Here is a 15,145-nt window from a genome sequence, read left to right on the forward strand (position 1 = left end):
GGCTAATCACTAAGTTATCTTATACTGTGTGTAAAACGTACAATACATCTCTTACATCAGCCTTAGGTTAAGAGAAAAGGAATGAGTTAGATACATCTGGAAATTGTGTTTTGATTCCACTCTACATGTTGTTTCAATACTCAACTAAACTCTACAGAGAGGAAATTAAGGTAATTGACTTTTCAGATGGGCTGCAGTTCTCTAAATGACAAAAGTGAGCAAATTACCACTTTATTACTTTATATTTACAAAGTGGTTTGCTGTGTTTTGCAATGGTAAGAATTTACATCTTGCTATAGTAAATTTGATTTTTTAAAAATGCACAACTTTCGTGGTTTGCGTCACCCTTCCCTTACCATGAGTATCAGAGTATCGGTAAGTGTGCTTATCAGTCAGTGTGATGTGTTGGTGAGAAATCACTGAATATTGTAAACAAATAATGACACATTTACTGTATCTCTAACTAGGCTAAAGAAGGACAGAATGTAACAGTTTAGAATATCAACATTTATTTAAATAGTTTTACATATTTTATACATATTAAACACATAAAAGTAGGAACTTTATTATCAATGGTGTCATTTATTAATTAGAAATTAGGTTTGTATCAATGGTGCTTAGAATTGAAATTATCAAAGTATTTAATCAACACATTAGCATAGTCTAACTATAAAGTGCAACTTATCAGTTTCAGAAATATGAAAGTCATAAAATTCATACTATTTTCTTCAGATATTTTCTAAAAAGTGAAGATGTAATCAAAATAGGCAGCTCTTCATTTCTGTTCAACACAATTCATCCCTGTTTGGAAATTGCACATTAAAAAGGCGTTACCAACATTCATTTATTTTCTTGAGGTTACAGTCATGTCTATGAGTCTGCCTTATATGCATAGATGATAGATGGGATACAGTACGTGTCTAAAGGTCCTATATTATCCAAAGATATCTTATACAAAGGTGAGAAAAATCACTTAGTCATTGAGTTTTGGAAGGAAGAATTGACAGCCAACACTGATTTTAGATCCTGTTTCCATTCACAATAATGTTTGGTGCTGATGTTTAAAACATTTTATTGAGCCCAGCTGCAAAGATTTATGTTACATTTTCTAACCAAAGCAGTGGCTTAAAATCAGATCATTCACTTTCTCTCTGTTTGTAGTTGGGCATGGCCCTCAAATATTATTGAAACCATAGATCCTCTTTGCACATTCATTTCTCTGGCTTGTGTATAGAAATGTGGGTACTTTTAGGCTCCGAATCATTTCTCTTAAACAGTTTACAAGACTTCTTACGATCACTGTGACTGTTTGTTCTTGGCCCCATCAAAGTGTCCATGTTGCTATCATTGTCTCTTTCACACGGTTGATTTTTTGAGATGAGATGCATAGAATGCTGTGCATCAATCTTTTTTTTGGCCATTTTATGTTTCATCTTTGAGGGTGTCAGAGAAAACAGGGGCTCAATGCAGAGTGACAGTGGATTTTTAATGTTGGAATATGACATGTCCTGGTATGTAGTCACAGACATGTAGTCAGTTGTATCCTCAATTTTAGGTTTAATTTTATCAATGGAAAATTGTCCTCCTTCCACCTTTTCACTTTTTATGTCTGTACACACTTGATTGTCACTTTCCTCAGTTTTAATGGTGTCTTGTTGATTGTCTTCACTCAGGTATTTAGAACATGGTGTGAAGTTGTCAAAATTATATCCCTCCTCTTTTGTCTCCTGATGTTTTTTCTCATGGCTTCTTTTGGTGGCAAGGTAGAGAAAACGTTGGGGACAGAAGGAGCAGCGATACTTTTTCTCTAGGTTGGGGCTCCGGGGTGTATTGTCAAAGCAGGAACCATTTTCCATACAGCTATTGCAGATGTAGTCACCACCAGCGGGTGCCTCACCTGGTGGACCTTGTTTACCACAGGTCCTGCAGAAACATGGGTGAGAACCAATAACATGAGCTCTCAGACCAGTCTCTGTGATAAAAGAGCTGTCACAGATGTCACAGTTGTAGGTAGCCCTTGGGCTGCAGTTCCTGCTGAGATTACGTTTCACCTCTGCACCACCACTGGAGTTGATCTTTTCTGTTTGCCAACTACTTCTGTCAAGGAGGGCCTCACCGGCAGCAGTTCTATCTACAGATGTTTCAGTGTTAGGGTGAAACAAGGTTTTTCTGTGTTTGAATCGCAAGTTCTTCCTTTTCTTTTTAGCTTTGTAAGAGTAGTACGGACGCCACAGTTTATCCGCCGTGTCACAGTCATTGGGATCATCAAATGTTTCTGGCTGTCTGCCGGCACTGACCTCTGGTCTGAGGCGGAGTCTGGGGCTCTCTGAGGTTTCTCTTGTTGGAGAGCACTGGCTCTCCTGGCACTGGCTATTGTCCTCTCTCATTTCTCTAATTCTCCTCTTCTTTCTGGGGAAGAGCTTAGATCCTTTAATTTGTCTGCGTATAATGGCTTCATTGCCTATTTTCACTGTTATCTGACAGAGTGGTATGGCATCACCGTTCACAGATGGACCCGGGCAAGCTGGCTTGGCAATATATGTTTCTGTCTTTTCCCCCAACGTTTTATCACGCACCAAATTCCCTTTGCGTGAAGTAGCCTGAAGTATCTCCTTTGTCATATCCTCAACTCTCTTTGCAGAAGTTGATAACTCACTTAACTTTTTGACAGTGTTCAAAGAGTGAAGGAACTTTACATCATGACTTATCTGCTCTGAATTAATTAGCACTGGAGGATCATCTTTGTATGCCAGTGCAGGAGACTCTGCATCGGGTTTCAATGAGAAGGTGCTGTTGTATTTCATGCAGGACAAATCTGTATTCTCAGAGTCTTTTCTTGTGCCTCGTTGAATTTCTAATTCATTGTTAAGACCTTGGTCAATATCTTTGTCGCATGGCTTTTCAAAGCTGATGCGAGGCATGACAGGGGCCACCATCTTTGTTGTTGCCATGAAGGTTAAAGGGAATGAAACCGTGTCAGGGAGGCTGTTTAGACCATTTTCTTCAAATGGTGGGACAAGACAGTTGCTGTCTAATGGGTCTTTATCTCCTCTTTCAGCTCTGTCTGCATATGTTTGACTGTACGTCTTGTAATGTCTCTTTCGAAACTTCATAGGCAGAAGCCTGTAGAGCTTAATCGGATAAACACTGGCTTTCAGGCCACCATTGGCTGATTTTTTCTTAACCGCTAGATTGGGATCAATGCCATGGAAAGACTTTTGATGGTTCTTTAAAATATAGTATGTCATGAATGTCTCAAGGCAGAAAATGCACTGATAGCGCCGTTCCCCTGTGTGCCAGATTTCATGCTTGGTACGGTACTCTGCCAAGGCAAACACTTTATTACAATAATGACAGGGATAGGCCCTCTGCCAGGAATGTACGTTCTCATGTCTCTTGAGACTAGACAGAGTGACATAGATGCGTTTACACACACTGCAGTTGTATCTTCTCTGGCCGCCCTCTGGCCTCACTGCCTTCTCATCCTGTAAAGACTCTAATTGGTCCACTTCAAGGGGCTCTGGGGTAAAAGGGGTGGAGAGATCAGCAGAGGGAAGGTGTGTGATGATGTCAGTCGTGATCTGCATTCCATCTGAATGGGGGTCCACCTCTTTGGTTAATATGTTAGTAGCATCTAGTTTAGGTGGACCTCCTACAGCTTTAGGACAGACCTGCTCATGGTTGCGCAGCCTTTTAAGATGTATGAACTTTCTGTGACAAAACTTGCAAAACAAATGACTGACAAAACGCTTTTTATGAACTTCCGAGTGAATAGTGAGAAGAGCTTTATTTGTAAAAATCTCTGGACAGTGCTCACATCCATAAATTGAAATGCTGTCCTCTGTGTGAGGAGAAAGTGTCGGTGGACCTAACTCGACTTGGATATTGTCAGTGGACAGTGGTGGCCCAGGGTCTGTAACTTTTTCCTCTTCTGAAAACAATGGAGGTGGTGTCATGACTGCAGCAGGTGCCTCATTACTACCATCGCCTAATATAGGGATTGGTGTGTTTGATTTATCTATTTGTGGTTCAACTGGTGTTGGAAGCATACTTTTGCCTAAAATGCCTCTCAGCCTGTGGCGCTTCTTAAGTGGGCCTGTGTTCCTGTAAATAAGTTGCTTTGGCTGTGATATTGCTGGCTTATTGCTGACCTTCTTGTTGTCCCATTGGCTGCTGTCTTTGCATTCAGTAGATTTGCTTACTGCATATGAGTGTTCTGAGAGAGCGTGGGTGTTCTCACTGTTTCCATTGAGACAGGACGTTGTAGGGCAACTTGATGGAAGCTCCCCTACATCTGGCGACTGCCTCTCTTCACTGGTTTGAACCATAGGTGTGAAAGGATTGTTCCCAGGACACACTTCAGTGATAGAGAAGGCATTGGTGATGCGTGGCCCTCTGGCAGTGTCTATCTCCTCAAGCCTGGGAGCTTCTTGTTTTGTTTTTTTAGACACTGGCGCTCTGCTGGAGTCAGTGGCTTTAACACATTCATCCTGTTTCTCTTGTTCTGCAAGCTTCTCTAAAAAAGGAATGCCAAGTCTTTTTCCAGCTGCCACTATGCCCCCTGTATCCTCTGCAACAGATGAGGCCACCTTGGAGCAGTAGATAAAGTTGAGGATACTGGCAAAGATCTCAGACTTCAGGTCCATCAGCTCCAGGACTTGGCCAGAGCTCTCAGGAGTTGTCAGGGCATTCCTGAAGTACCCACTGCAGGCTGCCAGGATGTTCTTGTGGGCCCGAAACTTCACATCCTCCACCACAATTGTAACATCACAGAAGAGGCCGTGTGAGCGCTGCTCATTGAGCTTGCTAAGAATAGTGTGAGGGTCCATCACAGGGACACAGAACCTATCCATCAGGTTCTGAGTGCATTGGGATACCACAGTCATCTTTAAAAAAGAAGAAAAGAAATAAGAAATAATCAGATGTTTGATTGATTGGCATTTGGTTACACCTACTTACACAAAAAACTTAAGATGTGTTAATTTTGCTAAATTATTTTGCTTTACAGATATTTGAACACTAGATGGCAGCAATATCCTGACAGATGGCAGAAGTCTAGTGACTATACTCAAGCCAGCAGTTCTGGTAACTCATATCATTGTAATCACATAGTGAGATAGACTAAAGAATACCAAACAACAATCTACTGTAAATTGTAAACTGTCAATTTTGTAATTGGGTTAAGATTGTGATACAATCATAAGTCACCGGTATGCCTTTGTTGTCCCCTTTCATATTCTTGTATGTCTTTATATAAAAGAGACTCTTAATTTCAGTGGGATAAAAATTCAAAGCTCAATGACATATGAGTATGTTTATAGAGGGGCAGGCCTAACTGATGTAACAACATAACAGTTGTTTTTAAAATTCAGTTGCAGGAAGCTGTAAATATTAGTCAGTGCTAAGCTGTGGGACAATGATTGTTGTGATGAGTGCATTTATGATCGAGAATACTATTTCAAATTCCAGCTGTAATGACTTAATGTATGAGGTACTGTTTTACAGTATTATTCTGCCCAATAATTTCCTACTGGCACAATCATGATTTCCTTCATGGATTACCTTTGTATTCCATACATTTTCATGCCATGAATAACGTAACTTGGTTAAACACTAATGCTAGAAAAAAGTGATGAGATAACCAATGGAAGTCTTTCATACTCTGTCACTCAATTATCTTTCTTTGTCAATAATACAACAATATTACTAATGATGGGTCAGTTTGAGCAGAAACCTATTCAGTGTGCTACCATAGCTCTGCACGAGGTCTGGGTGTACAGCTGCCATGACAGTCTTGTTCTTCTTAAGGCCTGGGTTAATAGGAAAATTATACACAGATAGTTACGCACTGATGAGTCATATGCTCCATTGTTCAGTTATCTGCGATTTGGCATTGGATGCATCTTTTCATTTGAAACATAAAGATGTTGTCAACTATAAGTTCAGTTAATAAAAAAAACAGTTAATAATTCCCAATGAGAGAAATGACTTCTGACGTAATAAAGTACAGTGATAATTGCTATGAAAACAAGAAGCATTGTATATTTTTGCTATATTTAATATTATATTTAATAAGTAGCCAATTTGCTAAGAATAGCGTAGGTATTAGAAATGTCTTTAAGTTATTACACACTATGCTGTATTGTTTACAGATTACATGTCAAACAGGGACTGGCATAGGTAATAAACTGAATAATCTGACATCTATAACATATAGAGGAAGTTAAAGTTCATTCATTCTCACTTCAAAAAAGGATGTATCACCCAGTATGGGGTTCTAACTGTGGCCTACTCATATTAGCGTCAGTGTGGTTTGAGTCTGTACTGAGTCATTTAGCGTGTCTCATGTAGCATGCTGACTGTACCTGCTAGGACATGTTCAGCTCTTGTAAGTGATGAATCATCACAAATAAATCGATGCTATTTTAAAGTCCAACTTAAGTTCAGAGAGAAGTTACTACATCCCGTTGTTTATTTATAACAGTGTTAAATATCACACAGTGACTGTGTAATTCAGCATGAGACTAATGACTTTCTCTCCCTGGAGATGCACTGGCTAAATGCTGCTCCAAAGGCAATGCTACTATTTTTAGTGTCTCTCTGTTGTAAATGTGTTCTGTTTGGTCTGCTAACATAACGGAAGCCATGAGAAGGACGCTTTATGTTCGATATGCAAGTCACTTTGTGAAAATTTTATTATATAAAATTTATTGGCATCTAATTTTGTGTCCTGTTTTGGTCATGTTGGCCTTACGCACTATTTGGAATTTTTGTGGATTTTTAAGGAAATTCATTCACAGAACTTTTTATTTACTAATTGTAACTTTATGTTATTTTATTCATTTTCAGTTTTGCGTTCATACAACAAATACAATATGGCCGACATTCTCTAAACCTTCTCACAAACTGAAAACACAACCAGCCACCTTCCTTTTTCCTCAGACAGGCCTCCGTTGTCATGGCAACATGCTATGGCGCAGCACTTATTGGGATTCAGCTGAATGGCAGTGAGTTTATTAGCTGTCCGGGTATTTGGTCCCTTCTTTCCCACTAACATCCTGCCCTCCACGAGTATCTACATCACACAGCAATCTACTCATTTATCGAGGTTAACCTTTGTCTCTGCTTGATTATACTTTGTGTATTGGTCTGTCTGTCTTTGTCTGCAGCAGAAATGCTACCCAAAGGACTTTCTCATTTGATAGCAGCAAGTGATGCCACGGCATTTATACAAATATTTCAGTTTATGCTGTTCACAGATAGAGTTTCATCTTTTCTTCTTGGTTGCTATTTCACTTTCTCACTTTTATTATTCTCAATTTGTGCCAATTGTTGTGGTTTATTACCACCACATACTGAGCGGAAATTTGAAATTTGTCACCATAGCTTATGAATTTGCCACACCCAACCTTACTTTATCTTCAAAGACCATGCCAATTTTTTTTTACATTTTAACCTGTAAAATAAAAACCCCCACATACCAAACCACAAACCAAGAAATGACATTATATAGATAGTCATGTCAAACAAAGAGCGATATGTCAAAGCAAAAGCTACTTCACGTACCTCTGCAAACTGTACTTCCGCACAAAACAGGTTATAAACTAAGGGAAAACCATGCAAAACATACCTTAGTAAATCAGAGAAAATGATGCAGGGCGAACAGGAAACTGTGCCACGTAGTATCCCTTTTCTACAGCCCCCAATATAACCAACTATACATGAAAAACTGTTTCGTGAGAGGAAGGCGAGAGCATTTTTTTTTCTATCATGATCGTTGAACAGTGGTGTCAGAAGCAGAGCTTTTTCTGACGTCTTTCTTCCTCTCCCTCCCTCTCTGTGTGCAGATGACTCCAGCTCCAACGTCCTTCGCCTCTATCCAAGCCGCCCAGGTCCTGGGCTAGATCTGCCCTGCCCTCCTCCGACTATCCCTCTTCTGTCCTACTACGGCTATAGAAATAACTCACAGTTTTTACAGCATATAGCCAAACCAGAGTATAGGTCTGCCTTTATGCTAGCTGAGCAACTAATTTGTTCACACTGCAGCAGGAAACGGCAACTTTTATTAAGCATGGCAGCGTACTGTACAGAGAGCGAAGAGATGCTCAGTGCTACATCACACCAGCTCTGTACTCGATAGCACAGACAGAGAAAAAGCTCAGCTGCATTGCTGGTAGCACAGAGTGAACAGTCCTCTGCTGCACAACAAATAACATTTTAATGTCCCTAGCACACTACTAGCTAGCTTCAGTTGCAAATCAATGTTGACCAAAAGGAAAAATGTCTTTTGCATGAAACAAAGTAACCTGTAGCCCTGTTGAAACAACATGCATGTTAAAGGCATAATGCTACACCATATGTTTCACTTTTGTGCACACAGTCTCTGCCTGTGCAGCAGTACATCACACCAAAGTGCCTTCACTTACGCAGTCACTGTGGTTAGGTAATGCAGAACCCGAGAGAAGATGGCAGTGACTGCTGTCTTAATGTGTATCACAGAATTATTGGGACAGATGTTCATCATTGCTATTTCTCTCTATTGCAGTGAATATGCAAACTGAATGCAAGGCTGAGGGGAATAAAGAGAGTCCTTCTCTCAACAGGGACTCTGGGTATACCTATATAGAGGCTGCTGATTGATGCAAAGGCAGCAGATGCGTCAGCACTGCAGACGAGGGGGAGGGGAGGACACTAAACCTAACACGGCACTGTGAGCCTCGCTTTTATTTCCACAACTGAGTGTAGAGTCATGACGGTGTAAGTCTTCTCCTCATGCTGGCTAAGATCCACTCTAAACCACCGTGGAAGCCATTTAATTTTATGCACTGTTGACTTTAAAAGACAAAGTAGCAGGTGCCATATTTTTATTCATGCGTTTATTCTTTGGCTTAAAGGAAATGTGTTATAGAGTGCTTTCATCTCCTAAAATAAATTTAATGATCACACCAACTTTTTTGTATTCAGTAAACTGCTCTGTTTCCTTTTCTGTGTTTGGTACATAGCACTGCTTTAGTTGAATACACAATTAACCTCAGTCTCAGTCTGGAGACAGTTCAGCTGCCTTGAAGATATCTGCATTAGCTTGTGCAGTGTGTAAACTTATGGAGTAATTAAGCTCTCAGCCTTTCCTGCAATCTGCCTTACTGCCGTATGTTGGTGTGAAAACCGAAATATACAAGATTGCCACCCAGATGCTGACCCTAGCCACAGTTTTTGGGTGCCATTATTTGCACCATTTTGTCCCGGTCCCAAGCCCGGTAGAAATTCAGGAGGGCTGCGTCAGGAAGGCAATCCAAATTTGGCAAACTTTGCCAGATCAACATGCGTACTAATGATCCCTAAACTAACCAAATAAAATATAATAATAAGGACAAACTTTTAAAAAAGACATTTTCTTTAGTTGTTGATGTTAGACCTTGCATTACAATAAGTGTCAATCAATATAAGAATGATAGCAGGTCCCAATCCTTTGTTTTTGAGTGTTGCCAGTCATATTACGTTTTTCATTATTTTAGCATCATGAATTGACCCTGAACACACAGGATAAGTCAAAAGGACAAAAAACAAAATTTGGCAGCAGTGCAGATATTCCCTTCTAACATTTTTTTGAAGAAGGCTCACCCTTCTAACCAAACAGAAAAAGCAGATTATTTTAGCTTTAAGTTTTGTAGCAATTGTATTATTTGAGTTTTTGTTCATTTTTAGATGCTGAGGACAGCAGAGGGGGCATAGCGAAGCAGAAAGAGGGAGAATTGGGCATTGATTTCAATCTCAAGCTACCGCTAGAATGATTGCCAAATCTTTATTAAGAAAGCTTTATTTCATTGAATTTCCCACCAGTGCACTTAAGCGAACATCAGGGGTTACAAATGTCAATACTACAGTGATTGTAGTGTCATGTCAACACTGTAGTAAAAGGTGCCATGAAGTCAACTTCCGGCGCCGCCACAAGTGGCAGCCTTTCCAGCAGCTCCATGTGTGCCTTGCTTTTTTGTGTCTTTGTCTTTTTGTGAATTTCCCACTGGGATGAATAAAGCATCTATCTATTTATTGCAAAAAATACCATAAATGAGTCCTATATTGTGAGTAAGATTCATGTTCCACACATGGAGATAAGAAATTGTTACAATGGAAATAAAACACTTTGTTTTAATGGAAAGAATGAAGAATGTTTAAAAGATCAGGGCTGTAATAGATCTCATCTTATGTTTGTTTATTGGTAGCTGCTATCTTATAGAGGGTTTACATGGGATGCCACTGTCTGCAGATTTCACTGGAGTCACTTCCCTATAGAGTGGCAGACATGCAACATTCAGCATCTGCCAATGTACTTTTCATGTAGGAAAAGAAGAAAACGTTGTGCAACAAATGTTATGCAACAACTTATTTAGTCATATATGTCCAGAATGCTTAAGACTAGAAGCAAAAAGCCAACATAGCATTACTTTTATAAAATGTAACAGGCTTTTTCTGAATGGAGCACAATGAAATAGAACCTTTTTTGCCCATAAACAAGTTTGAAGTCATCGCAACTTTGATCAGACTGATGAGCCTGAACGGCCTTTACCTTTTAACAATATTTATTCTCTTCATGTTATCTTAGCTCTGACCATTCATAAAAGCTACATCTTGGTTTTGCTGGCCACTTAGTGGTGGTACAGGGTGAAAAGGGGCTTCAGTGTATACCCTGTGTTACTGGAGCCAGAAAATCTAAATTTGGTAGAAAAATAGTAGGTTTGGGGCAGGCGCTAAAGTGGAATGAGGAGGTGAGTATAGTACTGATTTGTTGAGAAACCTGTCTGTCAGTCAGGCCTCAGTTACTTCAAAGACTTGAAATACAGTAAGGGCAGGTGTGAATGGTGGGCAAACAATCAGCTCTGTAGTGGGAACCAGTCCATCATTTAACTCTCTAACTGTTCTGACATAAAATAAATTATTTGTACTATATGTACAGTACACACTGTTTACCTAATGAATGCATGTAGGGTGACATATCTGTCGTAAGCCAATATAATTAATGTTTTTTTAATTATCAGCTCTAAAAACTGAACAGTAGTGTCCAGTTTTGGACATTGTACCACTGACCATCATTAATATTTACTATGACTGGGCAAAGTCATTTTTTAGTTGACTGGGTAGGGATTATTATATATGTTATATATTAAAACAATTTTAAAAATAGTTCCTATTCCTATCTTTTCCTATTTAAATCTAATATAGATTTAAAGACAAATCAGAATAACAAATGACTGAAAGTGGTCAATATTATGTACTCTCTCTCTCTCTCTTTCTCTCTCTCTCTCTATATATATATATATATATATGTATAATTTTTATTTTACATATTTATTTTTTTTGTCCTTTCGGCTTAACCCGTATGTTCAGGGTCGCCACAGCAGACCATTAGTCCAGATGTTGATTTGGCAACGTTTTTTTTTTTTACGGCGGATGCCCTTCTTGATGCAACCCTCCCCAATTTCTACCGGGCTTACCACTGGCATAATAACGTGTTTAAAAGCAGAACCTTGTCATCGACACTAGAAACCATGGCTTGGATGTATTTAAAACCACTGAATAAAGTATACAGGCCTTTGTTTCTCTGATGCTCAGTAAACTCAGCTGCGGCCTGTAGGGACACTGATCAGCAGGGAGGCACAAACTGTAGTACAAGGCTGAGGCTGAGTAGGCCTCATCCCCATTCTCAAAGCACTCACACTCTTAGCATACACTGACACTCATCCCTAGTAGCACTTATGTTGCTCCCGTAACAAGCACTCATACTTTGAGTTGCCTACCAAGATGTTTCTGTGTGGAAGGTCTTGCTGGGCCTGTCTTTGTCGCTGTAGAAGTCTCTCTGGTGTTTATTTAGCAGAAGGAAAGCAGAGTGAATACCCGACTCCCGTTCTCCCCTTGGCCTAGATTAGGCCTTTACCATCTTTCCTCTTCACTGCTGTCTGGTAGTTGTTTGTGGACTAGGGTTCTGGCTGAGGTCCCTGATCCTCCTCTGTTTATTTGCCTTTTAGAGGCTGCTGCCACTGCTGCGTCACTCCTGCTGCATCACTGACCCACAAAGAAGCGCTGAAAAGGAGGGGTGGCATGGTGAATGTGTGGAGGAAAGGGATAATCAGAAAACAACCAGCTCGGCTCTGCACTGCTCCAGCCAACACTGAGGATGAGACTTCCGCTCGGTCTCAGTTTGGGGCCTCGTTGCTGCTGTGGTATTCAGGAAGTGGGTCTGGGAAAGAGATCCTTTATTGTTACGTAATGAATATTTTTCCTCCTAGACCAGACACAGCTGAGAAGGCGGTATCCAGTGTTCAGAGGCTAATAATAGGCCATAGTAGCCACCAGTCAGGGTTGTCATGCCTTACATTTGGGCAGAAGAATATGAAATGTTGAAGAATCCTTTGTTGTTTATTGAGAATGACACAAACACTAAATTCTTATACACTAACATGTACAATTATAAAGAATTATATTAATGTGGTATGTAGTTATTTTAATAAGATCTACTATACCATATGTTGTCCTATGTTAGAGAAAAAAACAGCTCATACCTTTATCCTAGATCAGTGTAGCTTGCATGTACAGGTGTCAGGTGAGGTAGGACCGACGTTGCAGATCCCCTCACGGATACATTTATTCAAGATTTCAATCCAAAATATGTGTGTTGTATTCTTAGGCCTGCATATGATTACTCAGAATTACAGCACTTGTTTTGCACACGTCACCCAAGGGTTTATTTACTTGATCCTCCTTCTCCTCCCGTCATCTGACTCTAGTTTTCATTGCCACATTGCTCCCTCTGCTGGCTGCATGGGCAAACAAAATACAGAAAGCACATATTACAAACAGGTTAGCAGAAACAGCATAATGTGTCTAAGGCCTTCAGGAGAGGGCGCAAAGCAACCTGATATCCCCAGAAGTGACAATATCCCAACTTTTGTGCTAAATATCCACTGTCATTTCTGGTGCTATAATAAATGATAAAAAATTATTTTTTAACTAAAATCTATTGTCTTGTTATGTAACATTTTAAATGCATGTGTATGGCTCAACTGTGATGAGTGTGCCTTACTTTATCTCCTGTCAATAATTTTCCCTATACCCTATATGAGGGAGTGATTGCTTCATAAATATCTTGTAGGGTTATTCCATATGCAAAACTAGACAGGAAATTTTGTCGTTAAGATTGCAGGACCTAGCAAAACATGCAGACTAACAGCAGCAGTTCAGAAAGTTGTCAGTGACACAGTATTTTATCAAATCATCTTCATCATCAATCTCTGTCACTAGCCTCAAACTCCCTACTAACTTCACTGTTTTTTTTTAATCAATATTAACAAACATTATTTCCTGAATGAGAGGTTACCCTTTCCTTAAACCAGGCAGATTTTGTGACTAAAAGAAGTGTGTGTTTTTCACACACACGTGAACTGGAAGCAAATTTGGCATTGCTACACCTTAACTAGTTAGTAGCAACACATACCAATAGAATTTTGTTCTGAAGAATATTTGGAAGATTTAAATCTATAAGACATACATTTTCATAGATTTTCAAACATCTCAAAACTAATTTCACACTGTGATGACATTTGTATCGCAGTTGTTTCAAAACAGCAACAAAACTGTTCAGCTGCTATACAGCTGCTTACATTTACTGGTATAAAAAAAAGTTAATAAAGGTCCCCCTCCAGCCCATGGTATTGACTATGCCCTCCATGTAACTGGTAAACCCAGCACAATCCCTGACAGTCTGCTCCCAAAACATCTCAGAATTGCAGAATTGGTACAGGAAAATCAGAGCAGAACTCAGTTCAGATTTACAGATATGATTTTTATTGTACAAATGAATATAAGGGCAAACCCACACTCTAAAGTAAGAGCAATATAGAAACTACCATCAGAGATTGCTGTATAGTTGTAACCTATGTGGAAATCTATGCGAAATTGCAAATGTGATTTCTGTGAAACTTTCAGTTGTATAAGACATGGTTCAGAGTATGATGCTATCAGGTAAGTACTACAGGCAATCTTGACAAAGTGATATCATGTATTCCAGCATCCTCTCAACAAAAACAGCACCAAGTCAATCTACCCAAAAGTGACAAAACATAGTCTCGACTCAAAACAAGAGTTTTTATCAACACACAGATTAATACTATCTGAAAAAAAATGTATAAAAGCGATTGAAGCTTGCTAACTTGCTAGCTACCTAATGTTAAATTTGAAAATCAAGCTGCGTAATGTTATCAACAATTATTTTTTTCCAGATTTATTCCTTCACACACATACAGATATTTAACCTCATTTTTGATATGACAAGTTGGAAATAATCTTTTAGAGGAGATATACCCTAACCACTAGTTAGAAATAGTTTCTCCCCAAGCAAGGATGACATTTTAGACACAAAACTTTTACCATAACAACAAAAAAACAGTATTTACTAAACTGCAGAGGAAACTGTTTAATGGTTGCTATTTTACACTGATGTGAGAAGATGTAGATAACTATTTTTAGGAACACTGCACCAGGGTCAGATTCTGGGACCCCAGGCAAACCCAGATACCCCCCCCAAACACACACACACACAAACAAATTTAAACTATTACCCAACCATCGTCAGATTCTGTTCAGAATAGATGTGTACATAAATCAAATTGAAGTAGTTGATGCCATACCTGTTGCAGTGTTTTTATTGTACTAATTTCTGCTGTCCATATTAAAACATCAACCTTTGCAGATGCAAACAAGTTGACTGAAAGGTACCAAGCCATACTGAGATCATCAGAGCATAAAGAACCTGATATGTATTGACCTATGATTGGTGTATTTTTACTCTTTGCAAAACATTGATAAAACACTGAATTAAATTTAAGGCCGATAATGTTCCATACCATACTGTATTTCAGAATTTAAGCGTCCAAGAATGTTAAAACACACTTTTTACCAATGTCAGTGTTCACTGAGCTAAAACGAACTTACAGGTCCGACTCAGTACTGTCTGCTTTTTTACACGCAGAGGCTGTAAGCTTGCAGTAAGGCCCACTTTAACAGTGCATTGGTCAAAATTTTCCATCAATAACTGCAGACAATCTTGACCTTTCCAGTTCCAGTAATGTAAAATGAGAATGACAGTCCCGGA

The 15,145-nt window shown here is 39.3% G+C and overlaps 1 protein-coding gene across 1 annotated transcript; it reads right to left on the minus strand.

Moving 5' to 3' along the window:
• Positions 1-486: 486 nt before the first annotated feature.
• On the minus strand, positions 487-9,635 carry zbtb38 (zinc finger and BTB domain containing 38). Its single transcript, XM_067507971.1, has 3 exons — positions 7,631-9,635; positions 5,751-5,810; positions 487-4,886 (listed from the first exon to the last, which is right to left on the minus strand). The coding sequence occupies exons 2-3, from the start codon at positions 5,751-5,753 to the stop codon at positions 1,212-1,214; spliced, it is 3,678 nt and encodes a 1,225-aa protein (XP_067364072.1). The 5' UTR covers positions 5,754-5,810; positions 7,631-9,635; the 3' UTR covers positions 487-1,211.
• Positions 9,636-15,145: the final 5,510 nt, after the last annotated feature.

This window comes from Channa argus, chromosome 6 (genome assembly GCF_033026475.1).
Source record: "Channa argus isolate prfri chromosome 6, Channa argus male v1.0, whole genome shotgun sequence".
Taxonomy (NCBI): domain Eukaryota; kingdom Metazoa; phylum Chordata; class Actinopteri; order Anabantiformes; family Channidae; genus Channa; species Channa argus.